This window comes from Amblyomma americanum, chromosome 11, assembly GCF_052857255.1.
Source record: "Amblyomma americanum isolate KBUSLIRL-KWMA chromosome 11, ASM5285725v1, whole genome shotgun sequence".
In the NCBI taxonomy this organism is placed as follows: domain Eukaryota; kingdom Metazoa; phylum Arthropoda; class Arachnida; order Ixodida; family Ixodidae; genus Amblyomma; species Amblyomma americanum.
This window is the reverse complement of record NC_135507.1, coordinates 77,794,713-77,814,444: the sequence shown is the minus strand read 5'-3', so window position 1 is coordinate 77,814,444 and position 19,732 is coordinate 77,794,713. Positions and strand designations below refer to the sequence as shown.

The window sequence follows — 19,732 nt, the reverse complement described above, 5'->3', positions numbered from 1 at the left end:
CGCAGCCTGCCTCCTAGCGCTGGCGTCAATGGAGTCTCAGAATGCGGACAAACGCAAGTGCTTAATTAAAATCTGACGCACACATCAGTGACACAAGCAGCAATACCACCCTGAAGGCTTTCGCCTCGCCGCACTTTAGGTCAACAAAGTGCCTCAATTTTTTTCTCTTTGTGAGACGACAAAGATTGTTCTTCCAACAGCTGCAGTGGGTGCAAATAGGTAAACCAAACAGATAATAATAAAATGTTTATTCAAAACTTCACTCTTAAAATTTAAAATCGCATTACAGCCGTTGCACAGATTAGAACTGATTCACTGCAATCGTATTTGGAGTCCAATCGCAGCCTTGACAATAGCGGCACAGGCATTTTCAAAAATGTGATCTGTACATGTGCTCCAATGACAAACAATTAACAGTGCATGTCAACAAGAAAAAAAGATGCCTTAAAGACTGAATGAAAACAAAAGGTTCCTAAATCTTGGGTTGTGCCAATAAAACATCGGTTACAACACAAGTAACAGAAGCGGAAAGAGAAAAATCTGGAACTGCTCAAGCCCTAATTACGTGCGGCCGTTCCCGTGTGGCACTTTTAAATGGGAGACGCAGTCCGATTCAGCTCAACCTTCGTTTTTCTCCGACCCGTGTCTCCGGTCGGTTGAGTCCTGGGCGGTGCCGAGAGCCTCCATGTGAGGCAGGCAGGTGGGGAGGAAGCAGCCCTGGAAGGAGAGGGCGAAAAGCATTCAGGGGCTGTGGGGATATATCAATGCCGTAAACTAGTCTGGATGATTACCACTTCTGGAAAAAAGATGTCGAGGACCTGTCGCGATACACAAGTTGCTGCTCGTACTCAAAGAAGAGAACGACGTAAACAATAGGTACGAGTGTAAAAAAAATCAAGGAAGCTTGGCAGTGTGTGCGCTTGTAGAACAGTCTTCCACGCGAACCAATAGCTGATGATTCTGAACAATGAGAGTTCTGTTCCACAGGGCCAAGTGGAAATACGTTGTACACATGCCTGAAAGGCCACATCGATGTTTAACGAGTCGTAGTAGAATTTACGGAAATGTTTCTGATATGCAGCTCAGCTGGCCCATTTCTAAACCGTTTAAAATCCGCCTGTATCAGGAATCCATGTTGAACACACTGCAAAGGCCGCATCGCAAGATACCAGTAACGGCGCTGCACGTCTTACAAATAGTAACATTCAATACATGCGGGCCGGCTGCACTGAGGCTTAGTTATGTCATTAACGTTAACCCTTGCAGAAGACATTTTTTTTTTATATTTCCGCTCAGAATGCATTTCGGTTTTCGATTTCGACAGTTACAGGTATGCGTTATGTCTTCGTTGATGTTATTAGTTCTATGTGGCGCTAATATGCGCGGCAGTTTTTCCCAACGTGAACTATATCACGGACATAGAAGAACGACTCAAAGTTTGTTGCAAAGAATTTCTCCTTGCGAGCCAAAGCCATAAAATTTTCTTCCGTGAATAAAATTTGCTCCATCAGCCTGCAACAAACTTTCTTATCATGGGAGAAATTTTCATATGAACAGTATTTTATCTACTATGACTGGCTTCCCTGTCGTCGCGGCCAACCTCTTTTCTGCTAAAGCAAAAACTAACAAGATTGTTTAATACATTCGAAGCAGTGTGAAAGCACAATTCGTGCTGCGTGGAAGAGGAAGAGGAGCAGGCAGTGCCGAGAGACGGAGCACTCGCGCTAGGCCAGCTGGAGACAGACAAGGCAACAGGGAACGGACGATTTTGCTCGGGGTTGGTACCCGTCGGATTTGTGCTTACGCACGAAAAGAGAAATTTGTTGCTCTGGCAACAGCGTTTAGGAAGACACAATGTTTCCTTTTGACACGAACAAGTGCAGGCAGCAAAATAACTTCGTGTTCTTGCGCACTTGCTTGCACAAGAGTAGAGAATGATCGGTGCGTAAAGTTACGCTTACACGTAGTGTCAGGTGCCCGAGGCGTCAGCACGCACAAGCCTCCGCACGTACACAGAAACAAGAAAGGCGGGGAAGAATTCAGTCTGCTCATTAAACCTGTGCCCACAAAAAAGTAACTCATTCGCGCTGATTCATCAGATGTGCTGTACCCGCATACAACTCAAGACAGAATTAAGTGGCAACTGACACTCAAAGGAGCCGCGTTCCAGCCGATGGGGTCGGCCGATTCTCCACCTTCACCGACTATCTCCCTCTGGCCCTTGACCCATCCCTATGGACCTGTTATAGTCAAATACAAGCCAACGAAAAAGCGGCTTTTTCCCGTCAAAGACCCTCATCCAACCAGTGCAGTAAGTCGATTCTCATCACCCTGTATGCGAGACAACGGAGGGAGCGGCGCCACAATGCAGAGGCGACTATCCCGGACCCTGGAGCTGTAGGGACTGGACTATTCTCTTTCATCTGCAACTGGCTCCACGGATTGTTACACCAGCAGGGTGATGAGATTCGGCCGACGCCAAATAGTACGCTGGGTTTTCCTCCGAACCGCACCCTTAACGCTGTCACGTTAAAAAAGATTTTGAGCTCCTAACCGACCATTGAGAAGGACACGACAAAGCTAAAGGCCTCTTCACCAAGTGTAGGAAACTTCATTTGGTTTCGGTTTCATCTACTACAGCGCACCTGGTGACTGCAGGAGACGTGATGTAAAAAAAAACAGACAGAACAAATCGTGGACATCCACGCCGCATGACAAGTTAATGTCGGTGGCTGATTTGTCTGAGCCATCGGGGAGCGAAGCTGCTTTCTTAGCGCCGGCGCGGGTTCGAGTCGTTCTCGGTGATAAAGTTATTTGAGCTGCATACCGTTGCCATGAAAACACTACGACGCTCCAGTTGGCTTTCCGCCGCCCGCTGCAGGAGGAATTTGCGCTGACGTCAGCTTTGCCTGGACTACGGTATGTAGAGCAAGTTTCTTGCCCCCGAATCAGCCCTCCTTCGCAATTCTACGAGAACCATTACTGTACGCACGCATTTATCTCGGAGCCTTTTTCTTCTTAGGAAGTGCTGCTTTGCTGCTCTGCTACCTCCACAGCCATGCGATTGCACTCTGTCACGTGACGCGAGGCGCCAAACACAGAGCAGCGGGAACTGTCCACACGCTCTGAGTGCTGCGCAGTTGAAACCCCTTCAAGCCCACTGTTCTCCGCGTCATAGTTCATGCCTCATTTTCATTGGTTGACAAGGTCTGACGTCACGACCTCTGCCGAACAGCAACAAATTAGATGCGGCGACGAGCACAGTTTTTTCTCCGAACTTCAGATATAACGCTATTGCGTTCAAAAGAAAAAAAACCGCGATTGAAGCAGTACAGCACACAGTCACACAGCTGCAGAGTTGCAAGATAAAGCCTACTTCTTGTCATGAACTCGTGGTGCATGATGGCTTTGATGCTCGGCCGCCTAGCGGGCTCCGGTTGTAGAATCCATCGGATGAGAGCGCTCGCGGCGGGGGACACAGTCGGGGGAATCTCGAAATCGTTCCTCTTGATTCTGGCCAAAGTCTTTTCCCTCGTCGTTGACTTGAAGGGGGCACGCCCCACTAGCAGCTTGTACCTGCGGAAAGCAGTTTTTGGCCTGTCAGTGTGCGCGGGAATCCGCACACAATCCTGTGGCAGACACCACACACACACACAATCACAGCTTGAAGGACTGCGGGCACAGCCATGCTACGACACCCCTACCGGCCAATCACCACGAAACGGTAACGTAACTGCGGGCAAACGACGCTCGTGATGCACGAAGTGTCTGGTTTTGAAAGTGAAGAGCATGATCTGATTTTTTTAAGATGAAGAGGAACCTTATAGCGATTGTTGTGCACAATATTTTCTCTGAAGCAATTGTTACTTCTTTCCTGGAAGATACGTATACCCAGTTGCGCACCTGAGAATCACCCCAACAGGTTATCAACTGTACTTTTTCGGCAAGTGAATTAACGCCACTTCCCGACTGGTGGCCGGCGTCTCCGAATCCCAAAAAAGAGGCGTGTCAGCGGAAGGATTTTGCAGAAGACTGCCCGCCAGGTTACTGGCAATGAGGGTTGCAAAGAATAGTTTGGGCTAGCGGCGTAATTTCATTGTTGTGAGAAACAGCCTGAACTGGATGAGACAGGGAAGAAGGAAGAAGCACATTTGCCGTCTTTTTTAATTCTTTGTGTCGTCAAGTTTGCTCTGTTTTATGGAACAATTTTAGTGAGCCCCCAATTTATTGATTCATAGGTTTTCTCGGAACCGAAGATTAAAGCAATATGAACGCTCATATACAATAAAAAGTAGGGGTAATGATATCTATCACAAATATCCCCAAGTGCTCGGTCCCGATAAAATCGCGCCTGTCAACATAGTGGAATGAACAAGCACAATTCATCCCTTCGGGATAGGGTGACTAGTTGAAATACGAAAAATTCTGGCTCCTGCAACTTGCTGTAACACAATTAACCATTTGTACATAGCGCCTAGCTCATTCGAAAAATTCACATCTACTTGACTCGACGTAACCCGACTGCGAGCAGAACTACGATGTTTAAACACAACCCATCACCACCGTCAACTCTGGCCCGACTTGCTTCACCAGCTCAAAATACAAATAAATGCCACGGCCATGATTTCTTCCCTCGTTATTGTCACCACAAGGCAAGGCAGGCAAGGGTTAGCAATTTTTTATATCCACATTTCAAAGAGCAGACTCTTCCTTTAATACTTTTACGGGCGGATATACCTATACGATATGTATTGCGAGCTGTCGTTGCAAGCATGAACATTGTAACCAGTTGCAAACAGTTCTGCGCAATCATCAGGTGAGACTCACATGATGCACCCGACGGCCCAGATGTCCGCTTCGTAGCGGTAGCCCTTCAGGGTCAGCATCTCGGGGGCCATGTAGTTGGTGGTGCCGCAGATGGACGTAATGAGTTGCTCCGGGTAGTGGACGCGGGTCGCGAGTCCGAAGTCGGCCACCTTGAGTTGCGAGCCTTTGGTGAGGAGCAGGTTTCCGAGCTTCAGGTCTCGGTGGATGACCTGCTCCTGCACCAGGTACTCGCAGGCAAGGAGCAGCTGGCGCAGGAGGTGCCGCACCTCTGTCTCCGTCAGCGTCTCATGGCACTTGTGCAGCTCCTCAAGAGACTACGGAATAAATGCGCTAATGAAGCCTGGGGAAGACCCTTGAAGGTTAGACGCTCTTAAGAACGTGATAAAGAAAATGGGATCCCTTAGGATGCAGCTAGGCACATGTAGCACGCTTCTTCATATGACGGCAGTTTGGAGAAAGCTTGATTGAAGTAATTGCTTTCCGTTGCGCAAAATACAGTGCCCCTACGAAAATATTAGATGACAGTTTTTGAAACAACGAAGGCAGTTTTCATTTCTTGGCTGCGCCCTAAATTATGATTCAAGAACACAATGCGGCCGTTCTCACAAAAATTGCCGGAACAAATAAATAACCAAATACATATTCGCGTAACCCAATTTCAAAGAAGCAGTGTGGAACATAGACAACCTTAAATTTCCTCTCATCAGGCCTCGAAAAATAGATATGTGAAGTGCCGTCAGTTGCGTAAGAGACAAAACGTCTCTTACGCAAAAGTGTGCCCGGCGGTCGCATTTAGGTGGAGGCAAAATGCAGGAGGCCCCTGTATTGTGCGAAGTCAGTGACCGTTAGAGATTCCAAGGGGGCCTAAATTATTCCAAAATTATTCCACTACAGCGTCCCTTACAGCCACAGTTGTTTTGAGAAGCTAAAGGGACTTAGAAAGAGGGTCTCAATAAAGGTGCCATGTTTCTGGGATGTTAAAAGACGACGGTTCATAATTATCCCCCAGCAAGGATTATTTTATTTCGCTTTTTGGAAGCCCAGTTATATGCAGACGAAATCTGAACTTCCGCGGCCTCGCGCCTTTCCCTCTCCTCTCGCACGCCAAAATGGCAGCGCTCCTCCGCCGGCTTCACTCTCTCGGCCCCATCCCCTACCTCCGCCGGCTGCGGCGCGCACGGAGTGGCCTCGGCCGCGGTAGCGCGTGACGTCTGAAAGAAATTGGCGCTGTGAACTAATGATTACCCTCGGCTGCAATCGCCATTTGCAAGACGCGACGTCGTCTGCCAGATTTTCGAGCAAAATTCCGGCACCGCAAGTTGCCGCGAGGTGCGAAAGCGGGAATTTTAATAACATTTATCGTAAATTTCCCGCTCGCTTTTGAGGTCTCGTACGTGGCATGTACGCTCCGGGGCGTGTACTCTACATAATGCAAACATTTTAAAGCCCAGCTCAAACACCCCTTTCTGTGGCCCTTTAAGCACCATTAAATGAAATGAAAACGAACCTTGAGGACTAGCCACGTTTTTGGATGAACGCAAAGAAATTAAGTGGAAATATATACCACTGAAGGGAGGAATGTTAACACACCTGTCTTTTGCATAGCTCCAAGATGATGTACACGTTTTTGGCGTCCTCATAGTGGCTGTGGAAGCGAACGACGTGCTTGTGGCACAGGGTTCGGTGGATGTTGATTTCTTCTTCGAGCTGTAGACAACAAATTAATGAGCAACATCACAGAGGTTGTATTAAGCGTGAAGAAAAGAAGGTAAATTGCTGGACTATGATGCTGCTACCTATTATTAATAAAGACGTGCGCTGAAATGACAAAAGCCATGATGGTGGCAAGGGAAATCGGTCGCTAGAGTGGAATTTAAAATATCATATCATATGGGACCGGGTCTCAGCGTATCACAGCCAATTGTTTGTTTGCTTCCCACTGACGCTTGAAAGCCGCAGAGCGTGACTGAAGAACAGTGACCTGTATGCAAGAAGACTAAGCGGGTTCGATATCTAAAGTGGGTTGTGTAGCATAACAGAATACGGCCGCAGTGCCCAAATCCACGAAACGTTTGTGTTTAGAACCGGCAGGCTTTGACATCTCGTTATTTTTATGTATGCGTGGGTAGCGCGAACATTCTAGGAGGACGATGGGGAGACAACAGCCGACTTGCGATCACACAATCTTTCTTTTGCATTCGCTAGAGGGCGCTACACATTTTGAACTTGTGCACGAATCCTATGCCGTAGCTCAACCTTCATTAATTCGTTTTCATATGATTCGGCGCGTCAGCACGCCTCGCAGCGCCGGCGTCGCCATAAAAAATGGCTGGTGTTCAACGCGGTGTCAAATCAAGCGTCAGGGTCAAGGTGATGTACCAAACGGCCGTACTCTTATGATCCGTGGTCATACTACGATATTTTGGGTCATACCACCTTCGGTTTGACCGTGTGAGGCATTGAAAGTCATTGCCTGATGCTCATCGATATCGGAAGTTGTACTCTCAGCAGCAGAGCTCTCACTTTAAAAGCCACAAAAGGAATTTTTGTCCTCAGTGTCCAATTTAGAAAATTTCTTCGAATAGAGAAGAGACAGAGTGACAGAACTCACATATTGCCGGTCAATCTCCGATTTGAGATGACTCTTGGAGACGATTTTGCCTGCGTATGCGACATTCGCTTTTTTGTCCACGAACTGGTAGCAGTGCGCACATCCGCCCTGAAAAAGTGATGCCAGCCTTGTTGCAAGGGCATCCAGATGACGGGTGAATGCTTTCGCACTGTGTGACTGAAACACTCAGGCAGTGGATTCCTTCACTCGAACGCGAAATCGGCTTGATGCCTAAGCACTAAAATAGACCACAGCACGAAATTCAAGACAGCTGGGACTAATACATGCTGAACGCAGGTAAGTTTCAAAGGTATGGTTCAGTTCACAAAGCATAGCAGACAGGAATAATTTGAAGGCAGCCCTTACAAATTTTAGGGAACAGTGCAAAAGAAAAGTTTTTCAGCGGAATTCTCCAGTCGTTGTTCACAATAGGCTTTTTGAGGCGTTAAGCTGCCTTTTATTGGCACAGTAATGCCTGTATAGTAGAGGACATCAGAAAACAGGAGAATCGCATTAACTAATAAAGTGAGTAATATGACTTTAAAATGATAACTCTTCACAAAATCGCCATATATGTAACCGAGTTCCCCGGCTTTTGCACAGTCGTGGTCGTCCGGTCCACATGACGAGTTGCCCTCTGACCGCCTCACAAACGAGGAACCCGCCGCGGTGGCTCAGTGCATGGTTATAGCGCCCTGGTGCTGAGACGGAGTACGCGGGTTCGAATCCGGCTGTGGCAGCTGCGTTTCAATCGAGTCGAAACGCAAAGAGCGAACGTGTGCTGAGCGACGTCGGTGCCTGTTAAAGATCCCCACGTTGGCAAATTCATTAATTCGGTGGTGTAAATTTCTGGAGCACTCTTCAATGGCACCTCTTTAACTCTTCCATCCTTCACTTCTGGCTTCCCCTACTGCGAAGTTGAGGTGTCCACCGGGATGTCAGAGCAATCTTCCTCGTTTGGGATATTCCACCTTCCCAATCGAGGAGGGGGAAGGCCGAGTAGAGAGTACAGGCGCCTGCGTGCCCTCACAACAGCTTTTAAGAGGCGGCTCTCCGCTCCTGTGTTGTGTAGTGTTCTTCCACATGTATATAGAGACATTAAACTCGAGTACAACTCGAGGAAGAAGAAGCGTATTTCTCCCACAGGAGACCCTCCAGTGGCGAACACACCGCCACTTCGCTTTTTTTCGAGCAACACATACACTGCAGGCTGGTTTATATATAGGTCGCCCACTTGGGCAAAACGACTTGCGGCATTCTCCTGAAGGAGCCGTTCACCTTCTTTGGGGAGGATCCTTAACCCCCTCGCTTTTAAGAATAGGGTGATTCAGAACAAGGCGAACATATCGCCCTAACCGATGCGGGTCCCACGTGGTCGAAATTATTCCGGTGCCCTTTTACACCCTCTCCCTCACGGCACGGTTGAGGCGAGCCGGTCTCTTAGCACAAAACGCTCCTTTGCGTAAAGATGCATTGTCAAGCTGTGTTATTATTGTTTGATTGAAGAGTCGCACTAAAGAATTTCTTGATTACAGCCACCCGTAGTCAGGACTACTAACGGAAAAGCAACCGTATTCTGACCACTACAAGTGCCGCCTGTGCCAAAAGTAATTAAACAACCGGATTTGATTCTCAGCTGTAGAGTGGAGACATTACTGTACCACTAAAGTCTACAACGTCTGGAAAGGTCAGCCTAAAGCAGGGACACATGTCCGGCGTTGCGCTCCGGTCGGTGCTTGCGAACTGCCGTCCCACCTCAAGCCGGGACACACAGAAGTGCGAGCGCCGATTCTCTCAAGCACCGCCCGCAGCCGCGGTGTCAGCTTGACATCGCACAGCTGTGCCTCTGTGTATACCAATGACGTCCGCCCAGGAAAGACAACACAGCCCTGCTATCACAAAGACAGCTATATTCGAGTAGCGACAAATTATGCCTGTGCAAGTAGCGAGTTTTCGGCAAAGGCGCCGCGTGTGAGGCCGTCGGGCAACGAACGACGCTGCTGCCTGGCGGCCCTGGTCGTCGCTAGGCCTATAGCATAATTCGCATCGCAGCCGCACCGCACGGCGCTTCGGGAGTCGCCTGTGCTACAATAAACGGCTTACTCGTGACATCGCTTTAGCTCTTCGCATCATTATCTCATAAAAAAATTCAAATATGGTCGGTTTCAGTAGCGGACCTACCGAACGCTAGTCAAACCGCACAGCAATGGGGGGAAGCGGCCGCTGCTAACCTTCTGTGGCACCAAAATTTCTTGAATCGCAGTCATAAAAGAAAAAAAGAAGGAAATCACAAGAACTGCTAGCTATGTGCAACTAGCGAAAGCATGCCCTGCACAAGGGCCGAGCTTTCGGCAACGACCCCTCCCGCGTGCGACAAACTTTGCTGCCTGGCTCCCCTGGTCGGCGCTAAGCCTATAGCCAGTTTCGCATCGATGCCGCCGCCAAGGACGTTTCGGAAGTGGTCAGCGCTGTATTATAAAGGCATTACTATATTCACCAGTTTATTGTGAGCCCAGTCTCATAAAATAAAGATATGCACGATTTCCGCGCCACCTTCAGCAGAGGAGATAGCAGTAGGCCAGGCGAGCAGCAACAGCAAAGCGGCTATAGGAAGAAATTTGCTTGTATCTCAGTTATCACTTCCACCAGCCTCGGCATTAACCAATGCTTGTCAAAAATAACTTATTTTTGATGTTCCCCGCTCTCAGGGCGTGGTATGAACGTGAACAAACAATTCTAGCGCATTTTTCAGGCGCCGGCAACCGGCCTCGAGAAGAGCACCCCTACGTCATCATGACGTTGGCGCTCTCCGCTGTGGCACTGCCTGCCGCTTCCAGCCGGTGCTGGCACGCCGGACGCGCTGGATATATCTACGCGGTTTGATGCATCCGGCGCTTGCCGGACATGTGTCCCCGCCTTAAGGCTGGTCCGAAATTTTTGAAAGTATGCATATTGAGTTAGAAAACCGCTTTTTTTGAGGCATTTTCAGGAAGACGAATTTCTTAGTGGTCTACTACACCCGATTGCGGCTGAGATTTGCAAACAAGCAGGCTGGTTAACTAATAAGAATACTTAACTTTTACCTATTATCGTAAGACTTTTTAATTACGATAGGTGTGTAGCCCACCATAAGTAAAGTTCTTATCGGTTTTTATAATTTCGAAAATGCCGTTACCATCGGCGCTGTGGCCCAGCAAATTCTGTCTTTTTCGAAGAGTTACGTGAACTGGAGATGCTGCTTTGCCTGCAAGCTTCTCGAAAACGTGTTTGTTTATTCACGATGTATCCAAAATTAGTTCGGCCAGAGCGCAGACGGTAACCGCATTTTCGAAATTCTAAAAATTACTATGGATATTGCTAATGGTGGGCTACACGTCTCTCAATAAGCATAGAACTGTACAGCAATAGCTAAAGAGTAAACTATTAGGTATTGGTTAACCAGCCTGGTAATTCGCACATCTTAGCTGTATTATGCGTACTCCAGCGCTCGCAATGCTATGCCGCTAATGCGGTCTTCTAAATGAAAAAGCCTATTTAAAAAAAATTGTCTAAAATCTTACGTGAAACACGCTATAAATAGAGCTTATGGGCCACTATTCTTGCTGCGCACTGCTAACGTCACTGGAATGGTTACGTTTGCCAAAAGATGTACATTAACCTACTCGCACCGCGTATTAGCTCTCAAGCCTTATTTGCGTTCGATCCACGCACGAAGCGACAGTACCAATATAATCATGGTTTCTTTCACGGCTCGCTGTTATAAGCACGGTGTGCTAAAAGGGTGCCAGAACGCCCGTTGTCATAAGGCGACATACCTTGCCGAGGAACCTGCCGCGGGTGTATTCGGTGTGGGAATTCTTGTCGATGACGACGTCGGGAAATTAGTCGCTGGTCGTCCCAGTGCTAGTCAGAATCTCTCCGCCAGCAGCCATCATCAAGAAGATAAAACGCGATCTCGAATCCACGCTTTCCACAGCTGCAATGCACACTACCGCACAAGCACCAGCGACTGGTCTCGACACTGCCGTTTCTGACCGGTGCGCGATGGTTTTGAAATGTAGGTTGAGAAGAAGGCACGCTGTTGGTTGGCGCCACTGGTCGCGGAGATGCAGGCAGTGGCCGCACCTAGTGGGCGTGGCCGTACTTTTGTAGATGTCCTAGCAATCCCTTTCCTAATCTTCCTTCAGGATGCCTCAGGTCATCCAAGCTGCTGGGCTTTCTCGGAATTGAGCTCTTTTGGTTGATCTCATCACACGTGATTATCTACAACGCGGTGCAGCTGCGAAGGATGACACGTCATGGGGTTCGTGATAAGCTAGAATGGCTACCATGAACAGCCTGTACTATCTCCGCGAGTGTCAGGCTTCCTCCTAGCTCTTGAATCACGCTTTCCTGCTGTGGAGCTACAACGAAAAATTGCATGCCCGAATATTAGTTAATCGTTTTCCAGGAGGGAGTCAGCGTGTGAGCATGACAAAACTTATCTTTTATTAATTTCGATTGAGCAAGTTTGAAAAGTACAATCTTGCGTCGTATGTGTTTCGTGCTTTGGCTTTTGCGCAAGAACGAAGTTTTCAATGTTTATTTGACCACGTGTTTTCCCGCAGTGTCCGAGCCTGTACATATTCTAATGATTTTTCTGGTAGCAATAATCACGTGGTGCTAAACTGTTAAGTCTTCGAGTGCAGGACTTGTGTGCTCAGCTTCTCAAGATAGACAGTGAAAACTCCACACTATAGCCGTGGATGGATGCCCTGGGAATGTAGCTGGAATAGGGAGACTGGGGAAAGCCGATTACTCAGGGAATTAAAGGTGGCCAGAAATGAGGAAAGCGTGGCAGCTTCCGACATTGTGAATGAAAATGGCGGACATGCCAGTGCAGATCATGAGCACGGAAGGGGCATTGGCTTGTGTAGCTTGGCCAACTTAGAGGAAGTAGGTCGGAAAGCATGAATCCAGAGCCACTGTGAAAAAGTGACTCATAAGGAAGGGAGTGATAGCTAGCAGATTAACACTGAAAAGCCGAGAGATGAGGTCAGAGCCGAAAGTCTGGGAAGGGACAAAGCCACAATGGTGGTGAAAACAGCAAGGCGGAAGAAAGTCCGAGATAGGGAGAGAGTGTACACACAGGCTTATCGCGGGTGACTCCAACCTGAGACACAGCGCTCCAATTATACTGGAGGGGGTAAGGGAGATAGGTGAGTGGCAGTGGGGATTCTCAAGGCGAGGACAATAAGCGGAGAGCTACCGCAGACGCAAATCCGCCGATTTCCCAAGATGGTGTGCGTTTTGAGGAATAAGCGAAAACTGTTTTGCTACCCAGAAAACTGTTTTAAAGCAAAGGCGTGTGGGTGACCCAGGCGAGATCCGCTTCCACGACATCTTTATTCCGCCTGCTAAGTGTTGTGTGCTTGAGAGCTGTTGTCTTCTGTAGTTTGCGCATGCGCTGAAGAAGGCGATGGTTTGATCTTAACCAGTGGAGAGGCGGGCATGAGCAGACCAGCCGTCCGAAAAAGAATGTTGCAATGCGTCAGCTGGTATAAAGATCCCCTCCCACGACGTATGGTTGGTCGGCGGCGTCCGCATCACGTGTTTAGACGTTACTAGAAACTGCTCTGCCGTCCTATGTTGGCACGCGGACACAGCGGACGAAAAAAGCAGACGACGCACTGGGGGAACGAAAGTTGCTAAACTTCTTTGAAGTGATTGGCAAAGTCGGGAAGCAGGGAAGATAAGCAGACGAGCTTTTGTCCAAGTTCCACAGACCCGGTGTCTCGGCACTCCTAGCCCTAAGAATGAACGAACTGAATTCGCACACCACAATAGAATCGGAAAATACACTTCGAGGGTAGGCCCTCCAGCTGATGGTGTCTACTGATTTTCCCCCTTGACTCATTCTTACCCTCTCTCTGCTGACCGGTCACATTAGTCCGGCTAGTATTAAATCGCAGGGGGTGTCATTGGAATTGGGAGCAAATGGTGACTTAATCGGAATAACCGCGCTGTCATTTAAATCGGTCACAATGGGAGAGGCATTTACGACAGGCGAAACTATTCCAGCAACTCTACTAGACACCCTACCGAAGCGTTGCAAAGAGTGGGCTGGTTGCCAGACCTAGCGCGCAAGCTTAGCGCCGCGCCGCTGAATCCCGCTGGGACAAGGCCACTTGACATTTCTCGCTTACCAGTCGGCCGTAGGGAGCCTACATGTAACGCCTGGCTTAGGATGGGGACACCATTTGTGATACCCCTTCATGTTGCGGGCAAAATTTAAGTGGTTCTATTTCTGCAGCTTTCGTAGAAACCATGCCATTTTGGCCCCCAACAACAATTTGCCAGTGGCCTGCTTTTGTGTAAGGAGCCTGCAGGTGCTTCAACTTTCGTGTACAATGGGGATGAGGTGTAGCAGAAAGAGGGGCTGATCACTGACCAGCTACCACTAGCTTATGATATCGCGTGGTGCTGTGCAGCTGTTAGAAATGGCACAATGCCCCTCTGCAAGCACCCCTAGCTGCAGCAACCTTTTCTTCCAAATTCGGGCGCCTCTAACAAAAGCGCTGTGGGACAGGGAGGTGAGATAGTTGTCAATGTTGTCAATGCTCCCCTCAGCCTTGCACTCAGATTTTCATTTTTTTTTCTTCTGAGAACAGAGTCAGCCAAACAACGCTCCCGAGCCCATCCCTGCAGTCCCCTTTGTGCTCCCGTCCTCCAGTCTTGGCTACCCTGTCTATACAATATCAGCAATCGCCGCCCACTCTGTCTGATAGCAGTTTTAGGCTGTTTTAAGCAACCTTGTATCGAAATGTCCCCACCCTAAGCAAGCGGTACATGTAGGCTCCCTCTAGGATGGATACATGCATGGATGGACGGATGGACAGACAGATGAATGGGCGGACGGATGGATGTTCATGGCTGAACACTTTAAATTGGGCGGTGGTTCAAGACACCTAGCCAGGACTTGTGAAATTTTACTCTTGTCTTGATTTTAGCCATCAATCAGATAACCTCCGCTTGGCTACTTGTATCCGCTTAAAATCTACTTTCCCTTCACTGTCCTTAAACCCCAATGCTTTGGATAAATCAGGTCCGTTGCTTTCCACTGCAGGGTGAAGCCGTTTACAGAAAAGTATCAAGTGTTCAGCCGTTTCCTCCTCCTCTCCGCACGCAACGCACAACGTGTCTGTCTAGTGGTACCTGACCCTATATGTCTTAGTCCGCAAAACTCCCGTTATCGCATTAAACAACAAAGAGCTTTCCCTAAAATTATTGCAGATATTTCCTTGGACAGTTTCCTGCTTAAAGACCCTCCATGTTGCCAGAGCCGATTTCGTAAGCATCCCTGTTTTCCACAGAGCTCTCTCTGTTTGTTTAACCTTTTTAATAACCGATAATTACTAATTTGCCCCCTACTGCTATCCCGATATCTGCTTGCCAATTTTCTAGTTCGCTTTCTTCATTTCATGTCAACACTCCTTATGTACATGTATCTGAAAACTTTCCTAGCCCACAAGCAGCGCCATCTGCCTCATGGATTTTGAACTACTGTTGCGATTTACAGCCACCTTCGCTATATCAGGTATAATTCCTCATTTTATGCGTTAATATATGGTTAACAACTACGTATCGCAACACGACGAATCGTTTCACATAATCCGATACCCTCGGTTACCGATGGTTAGGCGGCAGTGGTGGAAATCCTCCACATCTGACGGTGCGAATCCCACACATTTTAGAGTTCATCTCAATTAGTAATTTTTACCCTCATGAACATGTCAAATCATTTCAAACCAGTTCGAACATTCTGCATCAAGCGGGTGGCCCCTAAATTTTGCTCAAATAGAGATCCTTAAAGAGAGGTAAATGAAGTACAGGTATCAACTCAGGTGCAACTCGCCCACTCTTGCTATGTGCTACATTGTAGTAACTCTTTTATCAATTTTACCTTCGTTGCAGACAGACGGGTCCCTGGCAAACGGAACAAGTAACTTAAAACTATCATATAAAACGTAACTTACAAATATTCATAAAGGTAAAGAAAACATGGTCAAGAGAAGAAAATCAGCGAAAGACGCACGACCTGGACAAGTCAGACAGACTGTCGCCGGAAAACATGGGGACGAGTCCAGAGAAAGCATGACAGGAAGTGTGTGTGTGTGGGGGGGGGGGTGGAGGAAGGAACGCGGAAGACGTATTACTGAGAAGTACTGGCAAGAGAAGCAGGAAAGCAGGAAACAAGCTAAAGGTAAATTGAACAAAGAAGAGAGAAAAAAATTCATTCAGGGGAAAGGGATGGGTCGGGGCGGAAGTGCAGGGTGAAAGAAACAATTAAGCGAAGGTGTGGGGAGCTGCTGAATACTCTTACCACGTGAAAGACCTGCTTAAAGATTACGCCAGTGCCGGAATATTCCTGAGAGATTCGCAGTTTTCTCTGCATATGTTAATTCGTGCTGGTTGTAAGATTTTAAACTCATTAGGAAGGCTTCATTGTGTTTCCGGTCCTTTGGAGATTTCAAACCTAATTGAAGGAACAACAGTTTAAGTTCATCAAAGTTGTGACCGCGTTGATTATAATGTTCCTCCATTGCCCTCTGTAGCTTCACTGCTGTGTCAGCTCGATGACCAGTTAGTCTGGCGTTCATTGATTGCTCGCTTTTTCTGATATATTGCTCCTGACAGTAGAACCATTCAACCATGCAGATATCAGACGACGCGCAGTTAAAGCTATTCTTTATGCTGAAGCAGAAGTCGCTTGTCGGGCTCCTAAATGTATTTTCGCCATGTAAATGCTTGCATGTCTTGCCTCTTGGTCGAGAGTATGCAGCAACTGTCGGAGGGGGTTCCTTATCAAGCCAGAGTGTACTATGTCTTTCAGGCTTGTGGTGCGTCGGGAATTATTTTTGGTGAGACGATAATTGCCAGTCATAATAGGTTTGCATTTCCACAGAATGTTGTTTATGTTAAGAAGGGCGTTCGAACAGTTTGTTATAACTGCAGGAGGCCGCTCACTGTTAGCTTTTGTTCGTATTCTTAAGCACCTTGACTCGTTTTAGAGTTGTCACTCGTTGAAAACCATTAATAAAGGAGTTCCGAGGATGTTTCCTATCAATTAGGGTGCTTTTAGTGATGGAAGGTTTTTAAAGTGGTCGTCGTAAGTGCATATTCCTCTCAGGCGCGTTGCTTATCCTACAAATATGCCTTGCTTACAATGTCTTCGATGATGGTCAGTGAAATCCAACTATTGCTGTGTTGCTGTAGTGTGTGGCTTTCAGCTGCCTTTTTTATAAATGGACGGTAGTGTCGAGAAAATTGACTTGTGTTGTACAATAAGGAATGGCAGATTTAACGCCAGAGTGGAGCGTATTAAGTTGCGAGACGAATGCTTTTTGGTCTCAGATCCGTGTTCCTATATGATACAAAAATGTCGTCTATGTAAAGCAGGTGTATGAGCGGTGTTGTTGAGAATGAACTTAGATGTTTAGACTCCAGTAGCTCAATAAAATTATTTGCATAATTCGATGCGTAGATAGTGCCTATACTTATTCCAAATACTTGAAAGTAATAAGAACAGTCGAACTCAAATTAGTTGAGCGTGAGTAGCAATTAAAACGGCGAGATATACACGTCAGTTTTATGTGTTTGTGGAGTTTGAGTTAGAGCTTTGAGGATCACATTGATCCCTTCGTTTACGAGAATATTTATTCCATTTTTTCGTTTTGTCATTGGTCAATTTTATCTTTAGATTGTGCCCTGATTGTTTTGACCCCATTTCTAAAGAACGCGTCTTCGCATTCTTTTCCACCCCAAACACATTTCTTGTCAAGCCTTCTCTGAATTCGCCTCCATGCTTTCTCTTTTCCCTTTATTATATGCTTTTTTTTCGGTATTTCGTTCCACCATGGTGACTAATCCCTCATCGGAGTTTTTCAGGTAAATGCAGCCAGTCATACCAAAACACCTGTGGCAGCTGGACACATACCCTTTCAAGGCCAAGCTGGCTATCTCTCCACGCTGCACACACACGGATTCCTTTCTGCTGTCTTGGTCTGTTTCCTTTCAGTTCTGCCGGTTAACCGGTTCATGAACTTTAACAGCCATCATGCCTGTTCAAGATTCACCCTCTCCATCCTAACACCATTCCCACTTCACACCCTCCTCTCCCTGAGTGGGCCTTCCTTTTTGGAGGGAGGACCCTTTTTAAGCACCGCCAATGATAAACTCTTTTTTCGGACAAAGTCCTTTTGTCGGAACGCTGGCAAGCGCCCTGAAGTTTCCCACCTTTGTTCACTTCGACAGCACATATGCAGGAAGCAACGAGGGAAGAATGAAGAGCTTTAAACGACTCTTAGAAAACGTAGATGGTTCAAACAGGATCAGTTCAAAGGCATAAAAAAGAATGTAGAACTGTATAGAAGTTGGAAAAGGAGATCTTTAAGGAATACATTTCTTTGATTGCTCAAGAGCCAGTGCCCTACACTTTACAGCTAGATCAGGGTGCCTCAGAACGCAAAGATACAAAAGTAAATTCAGCCAACAAGATGACACGTGAGCAAAGTTCGGTACATCAATAGAAAGAATTGAAGATGTGATACAAGAATGTGGCGCTATCTTGGGGACTTCGATGAAGACACAGTCACTCTTTCAGTGGCCCTAGGGTTTATAGGAGACAACGGTCATGTCAGTGAATGTGCGTTATGAAGATAGCAAAAAGCTATTCTAAGGTTGGAAGAAGAACAGGATTAGGATTTGTATTTGAAGGAAATGGTAAATTTACAGAGCAGTTTATTACACCGTTTAAAAAATTACCACGCAAAAACAAAAAGCCGAGCATGGTGGCAACTGCTACCACCCCGTTTCAGAGGGGACACTGCTATCTTCCATCCATCCACATTGGGCAAGACGGCGAATCAGTGGATCTCCACGCATAGCTCGTCACTCTACATTCTCGTTTTTATCACGTTTTTATGAAAACGAATTCATGGGCTAAAACGATGGAGTGCAGGCCAAGCTTCAACAAAACAAAAAGCAGAAGGTCCAGTTAACTGCGTAGAATGTGTTAAAAGGTTCGAAGTGGCCGAATACATTTTGTTATTCCCCAACGTTTTCCACGGCGTATATATGTGTTTTTGGAAGATGTCAACAAAGCATAAAAGGCGATCTTGGAACAGCCACCCACCCATCAAACAATCGAACGAGGGTAATTCCGCATCGGTTTCTGTGGCTTCAAATGTCTAGTCGTGAGCGGTAACGGCAAAATGAGCAGTTGCGAAACGTCTTTTGGCAGGACAGAACCCCTGTCCTCGCTAACAGCTGAAACAGCTGCAGCTGTGATGAGTACTTAGTGGGCGACCCCAGTTACTCATATTGCTCGTGTGTATGAAGCGTTACAATGTTCCACTAAGGACGCCAGGGTAGTGCAGCCGCTGCCGGACATGAGCGCTAAAGTATGCGAGAGCTGTCCTCGATCACCGCCGTCGCCGTCGGACGATACTGGCGTCCCAGTGCCCGAAGTCTCCGTCCCCGCGCAGTCGGTTTTGTTGACGCCTGTTGATCAGGCATCGCGACAGCAGTGCGGAATTAGAGTGTAATTAGTGCAAGTCCGGATGTAATTAGGGAAAAAACAACGTACACTATAATTGAGTGCTACCGACTGCCTGCAAAATTCGCAGTCAGTGCATGGTGGGCTGCGTTCCAAGACCGCATGCGATTTTTCCTTCAATTGAGGTCCGCTATTTGCAATAACCTCCTCACAGTGTTATATCATTAAGTTCCCGTTAGCATTTGTGCCGTCGTCGAGATATTTGATGATCCCATTCATTCTTCCCGGAAAGAGTCATCTCGACATCATCTCTCAACTGTTCTATGCCTTCGTCGAGACATTTAACGAGATCCTTTTCTTGCCTGCAATTGTCCGCCGTCCATAAATAAGCTCCCGATTGCCATGGCCTTTTCCCGCCGATCGCTGCCGTTACCCAGGCACGTTCCTTGCAATTTTATTCTATTCCTTGCCTTGCTGTTTTTCGACGTATCAACTTACCAGAGCCTCACCCCTTCACTCCACTGTTTACCTTTTGCACTACTCTAAATTGTATAGCCATCGATAAACACTGGGTCGTCTACATCCCTGATTCTCAAATACAGCATATACACTTATTTCACATTCCTTTAAATGCTGACCCATTTTTGACTGTTTCGCTCTTCCTCTCCCTTATGCATGTTTGCGCAACTGATCCTGTGGTAAATTTATTTTATATATTTCGTTCCTGATGTTCTTAGTGGCCATTTTTTGGCCCCGAC

At 47.2% G+C, this 19,732-nt stretch overlaps 1 protein-coding gene across 1 annotated transcript; it reads right to left on the bottom strand.

The window, feature by feature from the left end:
• Window positions 1-613: 613 nt before the first annotated feature.
• On the bottom strand, window positions 614-9,550 carry LOC144109725 (serine/threonine-protein kinase PLK1-like). The gene is made up of 5 exons (XM_077642523.1): window positions 9,542-9,550; window positions 6,418-6,534; window positions 4,828-5,141; window positions 3,377-3,576; window positions 614-717 (listed from the first exon to the last, which is right to left on the bottom strand). The coding sequence occupies exons 1-5, from the start codon at window positions 9,548-9,550 to the stop codon at window positions 614-616; spliced, it is 744 nt and encodes a 247-aa protein (XP_077498649.1).
• Between the last annotated feature and the right edge of the window lie 10,182 nt (window positions 9,551-19,732).